Source organism: Drosophila sechellia, chromosome X, assembly GCF_004382195.2.
Source record: "Drosophila sechellia strain sech25 chromosome X, ASM438219v1, whole genome shotgun sequence".
Lineage (NCBI taxonomy): Eukaryota > Metazoa > Arthropoda > Insecta > Diptera > Drosophilidae > Drosophila > Drosophila sechellia.
This window is the reverse complement of record NC_045954.1, coordinates 13,326,743-13,346,991: the sequence shown is the minus strand read 5'-3', so window position 1 is coordinate 13,346,991 and position 20,249 is coordinate 13,326,743. Positions and strand designations below refer to the sequence as shown.

General features: G+C 41.8%; 1 protein-coding gene across 3 annotated transcripts in view; it reads right to left on the bottom strand.

The window, feature by feature from the left end:
- The window catches only part of LOC6618547, a 117,142-nt gene that overhangs the window by 20,606 nt on the left and 76,287 nt on the right, over nucleotides 1-20,249 (bottom strand). For all 3 annotated transcript variants that reach the window (XM_032725343.1, XM_032725341.1, XM_032725342.1), the window contains exons 4-9: nucleotides 9,686-10,051; nucleotides 6,114-6,199; nucleotides 5,189-5,518; nucleotides 4,965-5,062; nucleotides 3,433-3,572; nucleotides 1,847-1,956 (exon numbers count right to left, since the gene is read on the bottom strand). In XM_032725343.1, the coding sequence (XP_032581234.1) occupies nucleotides 1,847-1,956; nucleotides 3,433-3,572; nucleotides 4,965-5,062; nucleotides 5,189-5,518; nucleotides 6,114-6,199; nucleotides 9,686-10,051 (1,130 nt within the window). The remainder of the gene's footprint in view (nucleotides 1-1,846; nucleotides 1,957-3,432; nucleotides 3,573-4,964; nucleotides 5,063-5,188; nucleotides 5,519-6,113; nucleotides 6,200-9,685; nucleotides 10,052-20,249) is intronic.

The window sequence follows — 20,249 nt, the reverse complement described above, 5'->3', positions numbered from 1 at the left end:
GTTCGTGTACGTTTGGAATGGCCAGCTATAGTCATTAGCTAGCTGGTTATTTTAGATGAAATTAGCCTGCAGTTCTGACTTCATTAGGTTGTTTTTCGTAAACTCAAAATATCACTTGAAAGGGATTAATTTAAGCTACACTGATATACTTTCACAAACTATCATGGAGTATCATTGGGTATCATTGGCCGCCTTTGGAGATGGCCATTCTGTCAACATGGAACATCGAATATGGCATATTAAATAAAAAAAACTTGTGCATGCGCTTGATTGAGCACTTGATTGAAGCCTGCCGCCACACGCACAATCATTTGAGCAAATTAGTAACCATAAACCGAAAACAGCCAATTGGGTAGCGAAACGAAAAACTACAAATTAGATTCCTGGCCAATGCAATGGGCCAGAATCGAAATTATGCACATATGTATGTATAAATTAATTATATCACACGTATAATTATGGAATCGTTTTGGCAAGCCCAAATATCAATTCGCTTTAATTGGGCCAATGTGGTGCGAAAATGAATTGAAGATTTTCAATCGAAATGAAATCGTACATTTGCCCAGGCCCATTTTAAATAGTTAATGCAATAGTTTATTCAAGGGCGGCGGTTTAAATGAAGTGCTATTGTCGATACCCCGCCTAACAATTAAATAAGAGTTACATTCTGTAACCATTTACAAAGGCTTATTAGATTTTTCATTTAATGAAATTGGTAAATCATCAGCGAATTAATTTGGAATGTTTAGTTTTTGAAGTATGCATGGTTATCCTCACAAGAAAAATGTGTATTTTCAAAAACATATTTTGCAAAAAATTTGTAAAACTATATGATAGCCACGCACAATTTGTAATGCATGTAATTTCAGAGTGCCACAAGTACTGAGTTTTACCCCCACAGCTTTTTTATGTTTGGCCATTTTTACAAGGGACTTACAACCTCATTTGGTGGTAAATAGAAAGTAGCAAGTATGGCAAGTAGCGTGTGGAAAGTGGCAAGTGGAAAGTGGCAAGTGGAAAGTGGCTTAGATGGCGCTGCATGAATCATTCCCTGTGATGTCGGCGGTGGCGGCGGGCAACTTGATCCCGCTGACTTTATCAAATCTAATGATCTAATGCGCTGATGTTCAACTTCTCCGCTGCTTGGGGGGATGTCCTGCAAATAACTGTTATTTACGGCTAACGAACAAGCCCCACAAAAAGCAACAACAACAACATCCACAACAACAGCAAGGCCTTCCTGTAACACAAACCTCAAACTTTGCCAAACAAAACTTATTTGACCAACTTTGTGTGTGTGCGTGTGTGTGTGTGTTTGGTGTTTGTGCCGGTGCACGAGTGTGTGTACGTGAGTGTTTTTGGGTGTTGCCGTCATCGGCGTGTCGAGCATACTTATAATGAGCAGACTGGCGGTATGGCAGGGGGGCTGGCATGGGGTCAGGGGTCACGAGGTCAGGGGGTGGAATGCGGGCCTGGAGTCGAACGAGTCAACGAGCTGGCTGGCCTATAATTAGATGCACGTACAAACGGCACGATTTTGTGTGCGGATGCACTGAGGAAAAAGCAATGCAAATGCACATAGATTTTACATGTCAAAGTAGTCTAAAGTCAAATTGAAGGTTGAGAAAAACACAAATGTCTAGACTTAACATTAGGCTCTTAAGCTAACTTAAAAAGAGGTTAGAAAATGTTCTTAACTAAAAAGTTTTGAAAAAAGTCCATAATGATAGGTTATTAAAAATAGCATGAAATCAGTTCAATTGATAAACTCTTTACAGAGATTTTATATACAACATCACACAACTGATTGTCAGTTTGATTTTCTCTGTATAGGCGTGTCACTTACCGTGCAGCCCTCCTCGTCCCATCGAAATTTACAATTGTCTAGGTTATTACATTTCAAATCCTTTGATATGCAGGTCGCGTCCTCGCAATCGTACTCGTCCTCGGTGCAGGCTGCCAAAAAGAGATGGTGCGACATTTTGGGAGTTAGAGAAAGTTGTAAAAAATTTGGCACAAAATGGCAGTTAAAGTGAGCGGACGAGGGAAGCGGCTAAAATGGGTAAAATGGCTAAAACGCCAATCAAAGCACAAATCGCACAGTGGAATGCGATGACAATTGACGACAATTGAAAGTGCTCTCCACTGGATTTGAGTGTGAAACGACTGCATAAAAACATATAAATATATTGTCATTCGAAGGCCACTCAACAGTCAATTCAATATGGTTTTTATTCCCGAGGCAGGATGATTGAATAGAGGGTTTTCAAAAGGTTGGCATTGCTTTCAAGATACTGCCAAGCCGCAGAGATAGCAATTTACATAAAAAGAAGTTATGTTTTTAATAAATAATTACACTTTATACTTAAATAAACATTAAATGGATAAATTGATAATTAAATGGTATATAACTTTGAATGTTTCACTTGTGTTAGATGGGTTATTATTTGATTCCAACTATTCCATTTATATAAGTTAGCAAAGAGCTAGTCTTTAAATTCGTTTTAAGCATCCATTGAATTTTATATTATACGCAATTGAATTGTCAGCACATGGTGGACCGAATTCGATTTGGCATTAAGTGGAATGCCAATTCAATTTGACTTAAAGCATCGATCAATTGTGAGCTTTAAATTGATGGACTTTCCACAGTGCAGCCATTGAAAGGCGACGATGGGCGAGACCACAAGGCAAATGCACGTAATCTCCGACATAAATCGCTCAACCAACAACAATAATTGCCGATGCTGGCGGTCCAAGTAGATGGAGCACAAGGAGCTGGAGAAGCTAAGGGAGCTGAAGGAGGACGAGAAGCAGCAGGAGCCGAATCAGGAGCAGGAGTGGCTTCTGGAGCAAAAGGAGCTGGTGTCGAAGGTCCTGGACGAGGACTTTGGCTGCCTAAAAGTAAACAATGCTGGCCCGGGGACAAAGGACAATCGTTGAATGACAAAAGAGTGCTTAGCCTTTTGCCTCTGGCAACTGGCGGCAATCACGCAGGACTTCCGCCTCCTGTTTTTTCCCTTAGACATTTAGACATTCAGACATTCCGACACTCAGACAGACAGTCGGACAGACCAAAATACAGACGGACAGATAGATAGGATATGGTGGCCTGGTGAAGATAGTAGTTAGACAAACGACTCCTCCTCCATCTCCAGCCCATCTCCCACTTCTTGTGATTCTCCAACTGCCAGCCAAATGAGCAGCTGAAATGGATGGGGGTATGGATGGTAGCTCGCTGGGATTTGGGCCAAGCTTAGCACCGGATTGCCCTCAGGATTTTTGGGCATTCCTTTGTACTTTGCACTCCGGCCATTTGTTGCCAATTCAAGGGATTTGCCAGCGCCATCAAAAGGGGGACCGTCCACTTGGAACTCCTGGAATCAGGTTCGTCTTCCGATTCCGATACGGAGTTGTGCGAATTGGTCTTACCAGCTCCACGTTCCCGGAACGCCGTGAACAGAATGCCAAATGTCGAGTTAATCGCGGTTTGATCTGCGTAGAAGCGCAAGTGCAGGATGTTTGACTCCGCCGTAATACTCTCGCCAGCTGAACCGCAAAAGTTCTTAACCCTGAAATGAAAACATGTGAAAAATTGATGAAAAGCGCTTGCAAACGGGTCGAATTGGTTCTAGTAATATAGATGAAACCACCGACAAGCAAATTCAATAATTCATTTGGTTAAGTGCAGTATGGGGATGTCAAAGAACTGTTAAGTGAACATCACCCCCTTCACTGCATAATGCAAGGCACTTTCTAAGTGACTTGCCTCTTCAACGAGCTTAAATTGCTATACCATAAGTGTCAAAGGGGAAAGTTGTCCAATATCAAAATTAAATGATTTCGTATCGGAGAGCGGTTGGCGTAAATTCATATATGCAACAGATGGGTAGGAGATGGTTAGCTGGTTAAATCATTTATACATATATTGGTCAGATGAATGGGTAATTAATTATCGAGTGATTGATATAATCTATTTATTGTTGCAAATGCTATTACTTTGCCAAGGCATTTCTGCCACAATATGAGTCCTTGACTTGCAGTCAACGAGTGAGTATCAGGATTCCTCTGGCCATATATTTGCCATTCGTTAAATATTTGGCCAACGATAGCACACACACAAACATAATCGATAAATAAATAATTTATAATATGGCTTAAATGATGACGTTCACTGAATATTGTGTTTATGTTCATTTGGCCTGTCTGTGTGGCTTCGGGTATTTTCTTTACGATATTTCAACGCATTATGCGCCGGCTGGCATTTTGGGGGAAAATCTGCTCTTGCCACCCGTCGTGTGCGATAAATTGTTACGAAAAATAAATTTAAATTAAAGCGACAAGGGCATCAAATCAATGGCTAAAAAAGACAGGGAACACTTTGTCCCCGGCCACGCGGAGCACACACTGATGAATTTCCCGCCTTCCATTTGGCATTTTCTTCAAACCGAGCTGAAAACGCCAGTCAATCAATTTGAGTGTTGTCCCGAGCAGCGGCAACAAGTGGAAATGTATTGGCGCGTTAAAAGCGGATGTCAATGCGTGTCGAAGATGCCGTGGCGAGTCCTTCAGTCCGTCAGTCAGTCAGTCAGTCAGCCAGCCAGTGAGTCATCCAGCCAGTCAGTGAGTGAGTGAGTCGGGAGATGGTAAAATTCTCGTTCCGACCGGTGCAAAGGGAGAAAGGACGAGGAGATTGGTTGTGCGAGTCAAAGGCGACGCCACTTCCGCTCGCGTACAATTTACTTTTGGCCGGTAATAAATTGAAATTTCACCCTGGTCCCCGGCGAGGGCTTTGATCTCACCATTTCGGCAATGCGGAAATTGGTTTGCGGCATTGCGTATACGTCACCGATATTACGTATACGCCACCGACTGCATTCTACCAGCCCGGCGATGGCAATTTTATCACTGCCGCGCTGAAGTTCAATGAAATGTGATTAAGCGGCACTGCAAAAGGACCTCACCTCAGTGGCATCACCGTCTGCTCCGGGAATATATCCAGGAAGTTGGTTTGACAATCGTTCGGCTTGCTCAGCTTGAAGTCCAGAAACTTGAGAAATATCTATTGAAGTAATGGGAGATATAGATATCAATTGCGTTAGCTTAAAGTATTTAAAGCCCTATGCACTTGTTATCTGAATTTAAAATTATATTCTATAATTTATTATTTCTAGCAAACTGATTTTACCTTCCAATTCTCCTTGACCTGAATGCGCCAGATGCAGTCCAGCGCAATCTTGTTGCGGTTGACCTGTTCCCAGATCTCGGCCGGGACATCCGTGGAGTTGATGAAGCCCTCGAAGCCGCCCTTATCGATGGTGCAGTTGAGATCGGTGCTGGGCGCATCCCGACTCCTGTCCAGATACTCATAGACCGCACTGAAACCGGTGTACTCGATGGTCTCGTCGGAGTGGAAGTGTAGCCACAAATAGCGCTCCTTGGAGGTGATCTCCGGCGGAAAGTCGGTGCCGCAGAACTTGCCAATCAGCGAGGAGAAGCCGTACTGGCCATCCCGGATCTACAAGGATACAGCTAGTTAGTTACACAGATTTTGGCGTCATTCTCGGCGCCCTAAGCCGACTGGCAGTTCGTCTTTTGTGTCTAAACCGCTTTGGCTCGAGCAGCGCATTCAAATCAGGCTTAAGACTTGCAGCACAGAGACAACATTCAATTAAAACTTGTCATTTTTCGGTGCAACAGCAGCAACACAGGCCAAGGCCAAGTAACAGGGAAAAGTCGTAAAGGAAACAAATCGAAAACTTTGCAAGTCCGGCCAAGACCGAGAAAAGCCGAGCAACTAAGCAAGTTTTTGTTTTGCCTCCGTTTTTTTTATGCCCAGGCTTCAGTATGCAACAAAGTTTGTCTTTTTTTATGCGCTGACCCTTTTTAAGTTGGTTATGTCGGGTTTTGTTACACGGCAAGAAAATATTTGATATGCCAAAAAATGATATTATTTACTTTCTAACGAAGGTGTGTTTCGATACTTTTGCAAAAGCAATGGATAGATATATATATAAATAGTTGAAAATGCTTTAATACTTAGAATAAATAATCTTTAAACGTATTTTAAACGCTGTGTTGTCTCTGTGCATTTGCCAGCTACTAGTACTTACTTCGAGAAAATCAAATTTGCACCCCTCCTTGGCCTCGATATTAAACGAGTTGCGAAAGTCCAGGCGTATGATTTGTCCCTTTGGCGCTGTAATTAGATGCCGGAGCGAAGGGACAAAGCCAACACGTTAGTCGGCAAATATATACTTTATCATTCCATGGTAGTCATGGCACTTGACCCCACTTCTACCTCGCACCACCCTCCTCCACTTCTACTTCCACATCCACTTCCACTTCCATCCGGTGGCCCAGGTGGATAGATCCCCTCCAAGAGCCCAAGCTTACTTGAAGTCAAATGGCCCCGAGCCGAGAAACTGATTAACAACAGCTCACCTCAGTGCCTAGGACTTTGAGGGAATTTGATGGCTAGTCTCGTTGGTCTTGGGTAAACGAAGCTGCAATGCCCTTCAATGCATTGAGGCAGTGTGTTAAACTATTTAACTAATTTGGGTCTTTAATTATTGAAACGACGAGGAATTTGTCCGCAGGGTGCTTTTATATTGTCGTTTAAGCTGTATTTGCTGATAAACATATATTGTTATTGTTACACTTGTTGAATTCAATTCAATCATATCAATCAAAATCTACGTAAGGAGATTATATGTACAAAAAATCAAATCAGGGCTTACTTAACATCACAACACCAAATTCGGTCCGTAATTTGCTTACCTAACCATTCGGCAGCCAAATAGAAATATGTGTGGAAATTTCCGCATCTCAATGATCCGACCATAACTAGACCCTTTTGACACAAAGTAGGGACAGATTTCGGGGGCATGGGAAAAGTGAAAAGGCAGGACCCAATCTGGTATCTATGGCCAAAATGAAAGCGTCTGGGGACTCATTTAGTGGCCGTATAAAAAGAATAGGGCATCAAGATGCTGGACACACCCACGCTCGTTCACTCACTCACAAACTCACTCACTCATTCATTCATTCATTCACACTCGTATTGCGAGCCATACATATTCAACCATCGAGTCCTTGGCATGAATCAATGGCTGGCTCTGGCATTTGAAACTACATTTTCCCCCGGCTTTTCTCAAATGGAACCTTTGTGGCCAATGTGGCATAACAACACACGCAAACACACAAACACACACACACATACAGCAGCAATTGCCCCGGTGTTAACACCCACACAAGCATGCACACACAGATTACATAATGGAGATGGACAAGTAATGAAAGTTGGAATCACAGACAGAGGGAACAAAAAAAAAAAAGCTTGAAAGGAAATAGAATTGATTGGCCTTGAAAAAAGTAGAAAAGAGTCCTGGCCAAACGCATGTGGGACTGAAAGCGTAGCGTTAACAAAGTCCTAGGGCAAACGAGAATTTTGGGACTGCACTTGCTTAACTTCCCATATCCAATTTTAAAAAAGGTAATTACTAAGGGGTAATTACTAAGCTCTACTGTGGAATCTGGCTGCACCAAAGATGGGCCCATCGTAATTACACAATGAATGGCATTTTTGGGCAGATTTTTTGCACACAAATTGCTGGGAACTGAGACCATAAAGTGATTGGTTTTCGGCAACACTGGGTTTTATCTAGCTTTGTAACTATGCAGAGGAAATTCGCATTGCGTATACGCAACGTTGGCAACTGATATCAGCCGTGTGGAAGCTGGGTATTAAAACGGAAAGAAAGGAATAAGCTATAGGGAATAAATAGACAGACTTAATTACAATATCATGGTATTGAATGAACGATTATGATTTGCTCAATAAATAATTGAAACATATTTAATTGATCTTACTTTTGAACAGATATCCGTTTAACAGCGAGTTAGCTTACCTTCCCTGATTATCGCTGAATATAAGTTCTAATCCTATATTGCGTATAGCCCTCAGTGGTTTGCTGCACTATCAAAAGATTTGTATTATAGTTATAATGCACAGTGCATGGGAAAATAAGCCCTATAGAAGTCTGTTGTTTTTTGCAATAACTTTGAACTTTCCGAATCTCCCCGAACGCAATCCTTGCGGCATTTGTTTGCCCTGCGGGACGCCCATCTTGGCCATAAAGAGAACCTCAGCTGGCTGCTTTCGTTGGCCCGCTTTGTCCAACATTAACATGAAGTCTTTTCTGGAGGGTCTCGCACATAAGCACACACACACACACATTGATATGCAAATAAGCCGATGTACTCGTACTCGAACTCGTAATTCCAAACTCACACACAGATGCACACATATATGTTTGGTTGTATGGACTAAGGACTACATGTGCTACACATATGCTGACATACTCGTAGATACAGATACAGATACTGCGACCGCTGATGCGTGCTTATGGAAAGTCAATCATTCGCTTTCAGGTTTTATCTGTCAGCTCTTGACTTTTGCAGTGACATTATTTTGTCTTAACTGACAAATGATTTGGCCTCCAACCGACTTTAGATAAGCATTCGAGGAGAGTTGACTGAGAGTTTCCCAGCTCTCCAAGCTTTCGAGGCACAGTTTTTGCGGCGGTGGAGGCAGTGAAGCGAGTGCAGCTCAAATATGATGACAACCCATCGGTGCCCGCCCCTTTCCATTCCATACCAATCCCCCAATCGAGGCATCGTATTATGGAGCCCAGGGAAATGGAAACTGGGAAGCTGGGTAGCTGGGATATGGCAACTGGTGACTGCCAACTGGTGGCTCTTGGCAACTGGGGAAAATGCGAATGGAATACGGGGAGCCAACGCGCTAACGCTTTTAAATGGGACACACAAAACGGCCCTGCCATGTGGAATCTGTGTGGAGCATCTTACGCATCAGCGCCATCTAATGCCTCCGGTTCACTGGTTCACTTCGCTCCCCTCCAGCTTTTCCAAATCCCAGCCCCCTCCTCCCCCTCCCCACCCTTGTCTTACCCAAAACCAAATGACTGACTGACTCACTGGCTCACTGACTGACATCTGGTAATGTCAACAGCAGCAGTGGCTGCCAAGACTTGGCCAAAGACTTTGCAATTATTTGCAGTAGCTCGCTCGTCGCCAAGTGCTTGCCATATAAACTTTTACGAGGCCTGCACTCCACTCCACTCACACGTGAAGAAAAGGGTGTTGGTCCGATTGATTTCGCATTCTAACTAAGCACATCAAATATGCCACTTCTCATAGGACAGCTTCATGCCGAATATATAGTTTTGTTGATGTAACAGTAGATGAGTGTATGTTTAGTGCAGCACCCTTTTAGATAGAGCACCTCGTATTTCTCTGAGTGCACACTCACACACACATTCGCTAAGAAGGAAGCCGACTGCCAATTGGCTTCCATCAAAGTTCGTATTTGTCTTTCCAACTGCGGAATACAGTTACAGCTACAGATAATGCCACTGATACTGCTCGGATTCTCTGCCAGACTGATTGTTAATTGCTTAGCCGTAGATAAGCCAGGGGAATGGGTTTCAGTTTAAGATCCTGCCATGAATACTACCTGCCAGCAGATACGTGTATCCTGTATAAATGATTCATTGGCATTGACTTTGCTAAATATTCTCTTTAGATACCCATGAATAATAGATAGCCCAGCTTAGATACCTGCTAAAGTAATAGTGAATAGTGAATAGTGAAAAGCACTCACCTGTTATCACCCGGGTGCAGTTGATGTTCTTCGGATACAGGTTGGGATACTCGGGGCTGTACAGCTCGTTCTTGGTGGGATCCCCCTCGACGAAGAGACGACAGCGGTCCACCTGATCCTCCTCTGCCTGCCGCTCGCTGCGTCCTGCTCTTGGCGGTCGGGAAATGGTCAGTGGATGCTGCTCCTCCAACCAATCGACCTGCCCACCACCCGTCAACTCCTCCCCCTCGGCCACATCCTGCTCCCGAAAGGGACTGCTGAATCTTGGGGCGGGTGGCGGCGTGGCAGCGGTGAAATTCGACGGCATTATCAGCGATTCGCCAGCTGAAGCCGAGCGATTTGCGATTAACTCACTGCCGGCAGAAGCTGGAAGGAAATTAAGGGGAAATGGAAAACACTGAGTATGCACTTTCGAGTGGCTATATTCGTAAATATTTCTATATTTTATATGTGCGCGCTGTCATTTTTGGATGGCAGCATTACATTTTAGTATGATAATAATAATCATGAGCATTAAAATTTATGCGCCCGGCGGACTTGTTGGTGCTTTTTTTTTCTACATAATAATGTGCATAATTTTTCGGGGGTAGTAAAACTAACAACGTGGAAAAGCACAACAAGAGCACACAGGTAAGCATACATTTTTTAAAGTGAATATATGCCGGCATGTTGTAGTTGCATATTTGTTGCATATATGTACACTTATGTTAGCATGCAGACCTATGGACGCCTTCTCACTTCACTTTTGGGAATATTATATTTTGAATAATATTCTGTTTAGGAAGTTTTATAGATGAAGAAGAGTTATTTTAAAGTATTCATTACCACTAAAATGTGCTTTATTTGCTAGCGAACAAAAATTTTTTTTTGATTTAACTTTCTTTAAAACGAGACGAACAACCCAGCAAAAGGATTAAAAAAATAGAGAACTCTATGGCTTGTAAATGCTAAAAGGCCACACTTTCAAAAGGTATGCAATGCAAATTTTGTATTAAAGCGCCAGACCGCGACTTTCCCGCGCTTTCCCCTCTACACTCTCGACAATTTTATACACATTTTTTTCTCGGTTTTTCTGTTTGAGCAACTGTGACTGTAACTGCAGCTGGAACAGTAACTGTAACTGCGATTGTAATGGCAACGGCAACAGTAACTGAAACTGCACCTAAACAACAATCGTTAAGCCCATGCAAAGTAGCCCAGAGCACCGCACAAACACATCGCCACAAGTCTCTGTGTGGGTGAGTATCTGTGTGTGTGTGTGCGTGTGCAGGGCATTGGCATGGCGAACAAGAAACTGATCTTTCAGAACTACGAACTTTAAATGCTCTTAAAATAAGAAATAAATGCCTACGATTACCAAACTATTATACAGTTAATGCAATTTTACTTTCATATCATAATTGCGCAAATAATTTCACGCTATGGAACTTAATTGGAATCTGTACACTACGACCTATAGAATCCTTTGACAATCTCTTGCCAGGAATGCTTTCAATTCAAAGTCAATTAGCTAAACTTTGGTTTACGCCAGTAAATAGAAGGCGGTGTCCCGAAAACCACAACTGATTGGTAAACGGGCTAAATTATACCAAACAGACACCAAATTCATTAGCGTAAATCAGTAAAGTAAATTCAATTGGCATTCACTTAGTTGGCAGCGATATCACTCAATGAAGATTAATTAACTAATAGTGTGAGCTGCACAAAGGACATAGGCATTACATAGCCAGATTGTGCTCTAATTTACAGCTTTTTTAAATACTTATAAATATTAAAATGTGATTTCAAAAGTTCTCCGCATATTCGGCATATATGCCCAGCTATTCAAGTCGAGTTTATGGGTCATAGGGTATTTAGTTCAGTTGTAACAGCAACACAAACACGGTCTGAGCACACACACACTCATACAAGCACTGGAGTACAGAATCACACTACACACACACACACACGCACACAAACAGAAGTACACAGAGTGAAAGGCCAGGAGACATGGGCACATGTGAAGTGTTTGCCTCACATTACATGGTTGCTAGTGCCTAATGATGTAGCAACAAATTTAATAAACATATTAAGTGTTGATGTTTTTGTAATCGCACAGGGCAACGCCAGATGTTACTCCACTTCTCCATCGCCATCTCACTCAGCGCCATTCCTCCCTCTCTCTCTCTCTTCCTCTGTTTGCACTGCCTTGCTTTTTTACACACACACACATGCATGGCTATGGCCTCCATTTTGCCGTTAGTCAAAAGCTGCTTATTTCCGTTCTGCCTCTGTTTCTGTTTCTGTTGCTGTTTCCGTTTCTGTTTCAGTTTCAGTCTGTTTGCGCTCCGTGCAACTATTTGTCACATCAATTAAACGGAATAAACATTAAAATTAATTTAAATGCGAATATTAAATGGATTGCCATCTAATGAAGCGTTTAAAGCACACCTCTTGGTTCGGCTCTAATTAAAATTGCCATAATTTATGACTTAGTTGGGGAATTTAAACTGCAGCTCTCTCTCTCTGTTAAATTGTCATAATTGATAGGTTGGCAATTTCGACTGCATTGAAATCGAGCCTTATTGGCATAGTTTCGCTTGTCTTCTGTCGGTTTCAGTCTTGGCCGCAAGTTTAACTTACCAGCCACAAACTTTTCTGCGAAAACCCTAGCTAAGCACGCCCCTTTTTAGTCCTCTTTGGTGCACAGGGAAAAAATTTGTTAGTTTCGTAGGATATATAAACTCACTTGCTTGAGGGTGCAGAATATTAGACATTTTCAAAATGTTATAGTAAATTATAATTGGCTTGATATTTTAGTTGACTTTCGCTTTTGGTTTTTCATTTAGTAGTAAGCACCTAAAAACCGATAGAAATGGTTTATGCTTTAAGTCTAGCGTGATTCTTTGGCTCACATAACTTATAAGAAATTATTTATTTTCAAGCAATTTTCACATTTTTTCTAGTTTTCCTGCAGCCACAGATCAAGTTTCTCACTATGTGTATATCCCCTGCTAAGTCATTGGATCTCAGACTTCATCGCGCTGTTCATTTATATTCATATTTGCATATGTCTGAGTCGCTGCTGCTGTCAGTGAGTCTTGTTGCGAATATGTGTGTGTGCTTGCTTGTGTGTATAAAGTATCTGTGCCACGCCTTCCACCCCTGCATCGCCCACCTCGATCCGAGTGCCGTTGGCTTCTTGGATTCCTCGCTGCCGTCGTCTCGTATGTATTTTATTCGTCGACGCAGTTATTTGCTTTAATACACTCAATAGACTTAACACATTTTCCACGCCCCCGCCAAACCACTCAGCCCAACCGCCCCCCACTTTTCACCCACTCGGTGTGTGTTTTGTAGTTTTCTGCAATAAATTTTGCATTTTGCTGGCTCTGCCAGAGACAACCAGCCAAAGGAGAAGCTGCAATAAAATAGCGAAAAAACTAAATAATAATTCATGGCAAAGGGCGACTTGTGAATGAGCGGTAACAGTGCCAAAAAATCATTTGATTTCAGTTAAAAAGGGATTCTGTTAACTAAATCAATAAATGTGCAGCTTTTGCATATATTTAACATAACTAAAATGGAAAAGAAGCAGGAAAGAAAAAAAACACTTCGCATGATGCTTTAAAATTGAATTTCTATTAAATTGATCGAAAAGAAGCCTTACTTTATATAACTTCATTAGCTATTTATGCTCCCTAGTAATTATTCATCTGTTTTTCGATATGCAGTGCCACTGTGCACCGTGTGTTCGTTCTGTTCCTATTCTGTGACTGTAATTGCAACAGTGACTGCGACTGTGACTCGCTCGGTGACTGTGCATATTTATAGTTTTGTATTGTCTGGCAGGAAACCCAGAAACGACTAAAACTGCCTTTTGAGCGCCAGTTAAAAGGGGCTGTGGGCGAATGGGCGGGGCTTGTGGGGCGTCTGGGGTTTCTGGCCAGGATGTCTTCGGCTGGCAGAGAGGAACTGCAGCAGCTGCAATCGGGCGAAAAGTAAGCGCGTATATAATAATTTACAGTTTGAATTAAAATTTTCGTCTGGCAACTGGGTTCCGTCGACTGGAACGGAACTGAAGCTCCTTGGAGCTGCGTTCACAAAGTATATAATTTTCTCATGATTTACTAATTGTTGGATGCTGCCGCTTGTTGCTCGCCTGCAACTTTTACAATTTACAAATTTCTATTGAATAAATTAAACGCTTTCGCAACTGGCGAACTCAACTGACTTCTCGCTAAAGTGCTGTTCCAAATCAATGTAAATACACATAAAATGACCCATTCCATGGCATTTTCAAAAGGGACTTTGATGTCAATTCATAATTGAGAAAATTGATTTCCTATTGAATTTCGGAGCCCAGGGCTAAACTCGTGTAGCTTTTCGCGGCTCCAATTTAGATATTAAATAATCTTTCTCATTAAAATACAAATACAATTTAAATTACAAGCTTAACAATTGATTGAGCCGAAAAGCGCATTATTTATTCGAACTAAAATTAAACTAATACAATAGTTTCAATGTAAACACAGGCTTAACAATTGACAGAGCTTAAAAAGCAATTGATTGAGGTAAAATTAAGCCAAAGCAATAATTCATAATGGGTTATTGTATGGGCACAAGTACTAATTTAAAATTACAATTTAGTTCTTCACAGTTTAATTTATTAGAAAATATTCGACTTAAAGCCTCCAAATTCGACATAAACGCGATGGAAATGTTCTATTCAACAACACATTTCAATTTAATTTTCGTTTAATAAAGGAAAGGCAGAAAATCCCAGGCCAAATTCATTGTGAATTCATTTTCTGGCTGGTAAGAGTATCCTGATTCTGTGCTTAGTTTTACATGCCACATATTCGCATTCCGCAAGACTTGGGCATCAAGTGAAAAGTGGGCGAGGCCCAATGGTATGATGCACATAGATACTTGCGTCATAATTCGCAATTAACATGGAAAATGAAGCACTTAGCAGATGCGTAGCAAAGAATAGGGAAAATAGTGTACATTGGCAATAAAAAGGCGAAAGGAAGGCAACTAAATGTGTCCCATAATATATGCATGTGCATTTAAAAGATACTAATATTGTATCTTTGATTACATACTATGTTCTTTATTATGAACTTAATTATGAACTTCAGCACTTCGTGACTATACCAATTTGTGTGTTAAATAGAAATCGAGTGAATACATGCTAAATGTGATTAATGGACACATTTTGTGGGCTGCATCTGGCGAAAAGTATCTGTATGAAGGTGTGCGTGCGCCTGTCAGATAAATATGGACCGGCGATAATAATTTATAGAAACTTTTCGCACGTATGCCATTAATTGTGAGCGAGCCGTAAGCGGAAAACATCGACAACATTATCGAGGGGAAAAAACCACTCGTCGTCGTGCGATGAAGATGGAGTGGATATGGTAACAATAACTAAGACACGCGATGGGATTTTCTTTTCATTCTATATACATATATATGTGTGTATACTCGTACTTTTGGCAGGATTCCCGTCGTCTGGTGTCCTGCATCTCAAGTTGCTGCTCGTGTTGCAGAATTTCAATTTTTGGTCTGGCGCAGCACATAAATAAAATCAGTTTTATTATTTTTCGTGGCGCAAACATAGAACGAAGATGGCACGATATGGCTGCCCAGAGGGCGACACATATACTGGGAAATTCAGGCGGGCATTTTCCGAGTGTGTGGGGCTGGGGCGGCGGTTGTAGACTGCCAAAGGGGGCGTGTCAGACGCTGTCGAAGAAGCCACAATGCAACCTGAAGTTGCAATTAGCAATAAAACATGGCAGCCGGGCAACAAAAGATGCACATCTCGTGCTGGCTCTCGAAATTTATGGTACGTAATACCCATCCAAACGGCCCCTGGCTGCCACGCCCCCAAGTAAGCTAAGCTCATTACCCCTTGAAAGCCCCAAATTGGCAGGAATCACCTGCACAGCAGTGGGGTTCAGTTAATAAAACCTGATATTTCTAATTGGTAGATGGCAGTGTTGCGAAAATGGGTAGTGCAAGTGGAAATAGATGCTCGAAACCATAATCATCAATTATCCATTTATCCGGTGGCTGGGGAAAGGAGGTGAAGCCGCCCACATCCACGCAGCCTGTCATTCTGGCTTATTAATGCATTTTTGGGGCCAGCAGTTTAAAATTAACGACAGACAATGGTATATTTCGGCAACCCAAAGCCCAGATCATAATCTGAAGGCCATAATGGCGAAAGGATTTTAGTTTCGACTTTAAGTTGCGGCTAAGTTGCATTTCCTTAATGTTGCCAAATGGTTTCATTTATATTATTTGTAAGAAATTTTTCATACAGAAAATCGGAACGTAAAGCGTTGAGCATTGAGAATGAAAACTACTGTTTTATACGATGATATTTGTTAATTAAAATAAAAATCGTCATTAATACATTTCGCCATTCAAAATTCAATGAAAGCTCTTCACAAATATGGTTAAAAAACGGTGTATTTATAAAAGTCTTCATATAAATATATCAATATGTGTTGATCGTGTGTCAAAGTGTTTTTATCGTTTTAGTTATTGGCAATTATTTCACTGGTCCATTTGTTGTGTGTTCATTCTCTGTGAATTTTTTACCCATATTTGCTGTCTCTGTTTGCAATTCAACATTTATTTTTTTTGGTGTTTATCGCGCGCTTTCAAATGATTTTATGCTATTGCTGGGATTTTGTTTGCCCGTTTCCCCGCTGGAATTCGAATGGCATTTGCATGTCACGGAATCATTGGAAACGTCAAATTTGACAAATGCAAACCAAATATCTGCTGCGCTGGCCAACATAATCCTGCTGGAGTCGGCAGGAACCGGAAGTCGGAGACAATAAGTATGTCAAGCGCAACTAACTAAAGCAGCGACATGCCGCAGATTAATTTGCAACATCCACGGCAACTTGCAGCTCGCTTCCGTTGATGGGAAGGATTTCAAAATTGTTAAATTGAAATGAAATGCCCGACAATTGGATTGCGAGAGGCAAATTGAGAGCAAGGCTCTGGCAACCCATCTCCGCTCCCCTCCCCACCACCACCACTGCTCTCGTCCTTTTCCTCCTCGTCGGATCTATATAGTACGTATACGTAATATCGCAGCGAAACGGGCGTATCTTTGGTAACCTGAAACCCAGAGCCTTGACGTCGTTTTAATTTTGAGTGAGGGCACAGAGATTTAAAATTAAATCAGCGTGCGGCTATGTCAGACGATAAAGGGGGATGTTATTTTAAACCCCCTTTCGGGCGCCAGGGGCGCACGTCGAACCAGAAGCGGAACGAAATGAGAGGCACAAAAGGCGGGGAAAATGAAAAGAAACAAAAAGCCAGCGTACTTCGACTATCATGTACCTATTAAGCGCTGGGTATGCGTGGGATTATATATCTTTGGGAATTTATTTGCACTAAATTAAGTAATTAAAACGTAGCAAAATTCTTTTACATTAGATAATCTGTATGTTATTACTTATATACTAATAGCTACAACTGACATCTAATATTAATATTTAATGTATGCACACTCTTCAGCTTCTGAAATACCCGGTATGCAAATTATAGCCAGCGGAATCCGAGCACGAACGGAACTTTTTAACCGAGGCGTGCAACCACACCGCCCACCACCCCACTTACATCCCCCTAACTAAGCCACCCGCACCATTCCCCCCTCCCCCCCTCAGTGCGTGTTTAGTGGGTGGAATGAAAACGCGAAATGAAAATCTGCAGGCAAACTGTCAATTTGCAGCGAAAATTTGATTAGGGTTGACTGCATTTTCACTCAGATCTGTGGGAAGTTGGGTGGTGGTGCTTACCTCGCGCACCTGGCTGCGGGAAATCGAGAATGCGAATGGGGTAGATGGATGAAACGCCGGGATTATTGGTGGAAAAATGCTTGCAGTGTAATAAAAACGAAGTTACACTTGGCTGAATAGTTTCTTGTAAATTGCATTGGTATTTAAAAGGGGTCGCTAACCCTCGCGGTATTCAGCAAACAATTCAAGCAATTCTTCATCTGGTTTCTTTAAAACACTTTCTCCATTCCCATTCAACATTCGAGCGTATCAAGGTCGTTTGCCCTTTAAAATTCATAGCGTGTTTTAACAACATTGATAAATAAAAAGCTTTGGACAGGAATAATAGACGCTGGGATTACCGGGAAAAAAGAAATGCTCAAAAATATAAGAAAATTCCGAGAAGGGTTCTTCCCAAGCAACAACTTTTGGGGCAAAAAATAAAAAATAAAGAAAGCTAGAATATGTAAGACAAAAGCAGCAAATTAGGGACAGACATGAACTAAGTGGCACAACAAAGGATATACGTTTTACACAAGGAATTTAAGCCACATGGGTTTATTTTTTTGTGACTGGTCCGAAATAGTTGCACAATTTAATTAAACATTATTTAAGTATTCTTTTGTAGTATTAAAAGTAATACTTCGAAAAATAAATGTTTCCAAGTTTCCATATTGTTGTTGTTGGTATTTTTTTTTTTTATATCCGCAGAAACTTTTCGCAAGTAATGCAAACATTTTCATTCGGCTTGCGAAAATATTTGCAGAATATAATTTTGTGCAGTATGTTTACCAAACCACAAAGTCAGAGACATAAGCGTGTAGCTCTTGAAAGGGAAATAAAAGGACACCGAGCAGAGCTCACATCCTGGCTGAAAGGCAGAAAGGCTGTGGACAAATAAGGAGGCGTGGCTCGGGGCCGGAGCATTGTTACCAACTTAGATTAAAAGTGATAGCCAGACAAACGCTCCTAGCAGCGGAACCAATTGAGAAAGCAATCGCAGCTCGGACAAAAAAAAAAAAAACAGAAGAAGAGAATAAAAACTGAAGACACCAAACGCAAGGAAAATGTGAAGAAATAACCCAACAGGAACCGGAGAAAGTTAGGGAAATGGGAAATGGGTACGAGACAAGCAGACAAAACAAAAACAAATTTATAATTGAAATCAGTGTCAAGACAACCGTAGCAGCAGCAGGAGCAGCAGGATCAGGAACAGGAGCAGCCAGGACAATTCAGGGCAATTCAGGATGGCCAAAACAAGCAGAAGGCACTGGAAAACGGCGGAAGAGCCAAGTGCAAGATGCAGAAATTAGAGGCAATAAAAGCAGGGCAACAAAAAAATGTGAATCCCCGCTAAGGAAGCGCACACAAATTAGCTAATGTTGAATAAGGCCCAAAGCCCAGCCCCGAGTCAAAACCAATTTCATTCCCTCAACTTCTGCAAGTTCTTGCCCAGCAAAAGACAGGAAGCGAAAGAGAGAGAGAGCGAGGGAAGGGGTGAGCTGGCCGTCTCACTTGCTCCCCAGGGGAACAAGGCCGTTGAGTCCACAATTGGGTCAACTAACATTCGGAGCACATGGCCAAGTGCGACGGGCCGTGACAGGAGCATGAAAAGGTTTTTAAACAAACATTGGCCTGATCTCCTAAATTTGGCCAAGAAAGTGAACAGAAAAGTGTTAAGTTAACAAACACTTGCAAGTGAGATTTTAGCACGAGCTAAGAGTCCCAAATCCCCGCATAGAGAAAAAAGATGGACAAACTATCAGACTTATTTAAAATCAAAATCCAAAAACTAAGTAATGTATAAAATAACCAAATATAAGCTATTTAAAGAGAAGTGAATTGTGTAGAAATACAATTTGCACACCGACTCACCTTAAATTAATTGAGCGCAGCAATAAAAGAAAGCTTATCCCTGGAACCATATTTCTTTGGCTGATTTGGGAAATGACACGGAAAAGCTCGCTACCGACGCGCAAATTGATTGTCCTTTGTGTCGGGTAAAAGGTGAGACAATTACTTACAAATCCAGTACCCATTTGTCCCACTCAGTCAGACAGTGAATCCCTCCCCCCCCTGCAGTCGGCACCCCCGTTAAGATGTCTACTCAAAACTGGCAACTGGCTATTTGTTAGCATTTTGCAGTCATTACGCAATCCCCAGTAGCTGCTGCCCCACAGCGGGCAGGCGGCCATAGCCCTTAATTAATGGCCACTTTTGGGAACAGTTGGCAGTTTCTAATTTCAAATAAATAAAGGCAATCCCCACTGGCAAGCCGGAGGATCTATTCCCACTCTCCATTCCCCAATTTTCATTCCCAAACCCAATTGCCACTCTAGCAACAGCATTTTTGCAGGCAGACGGACACACACGTAGGAAATTCAACTACTCGATTTACCGGAATCAAATGGAAATTCTACACTCGCCAGGCATTTTATCAACATTTCGATCTGGATTTTGTTTATTTGTATTTTTTGCGTTTGATTTTCGCATTTGGTTGCAAACATTCCATATCCGAATATTTCCGCTTGATTGCCACGTGTGGTAATTTCCTCGTCCCGATAAATTTGGGCCTTATCCCCACTCCCTTCCCACCGAACGATTTGCCCAGCCGCATCGCATCCTTTGTGCCATTTTTCATGTCAAAATTATTCAATTATTGGCGAAGCGAAGTAAAATAAACGAAATGTAAGAAAAAGGCAGTGGCACAGCAAGAAACTGGATAAAGGACGTTCTGATTAGCATAGACCGGTTGATTCCTTTTTTCCAATTCTTGA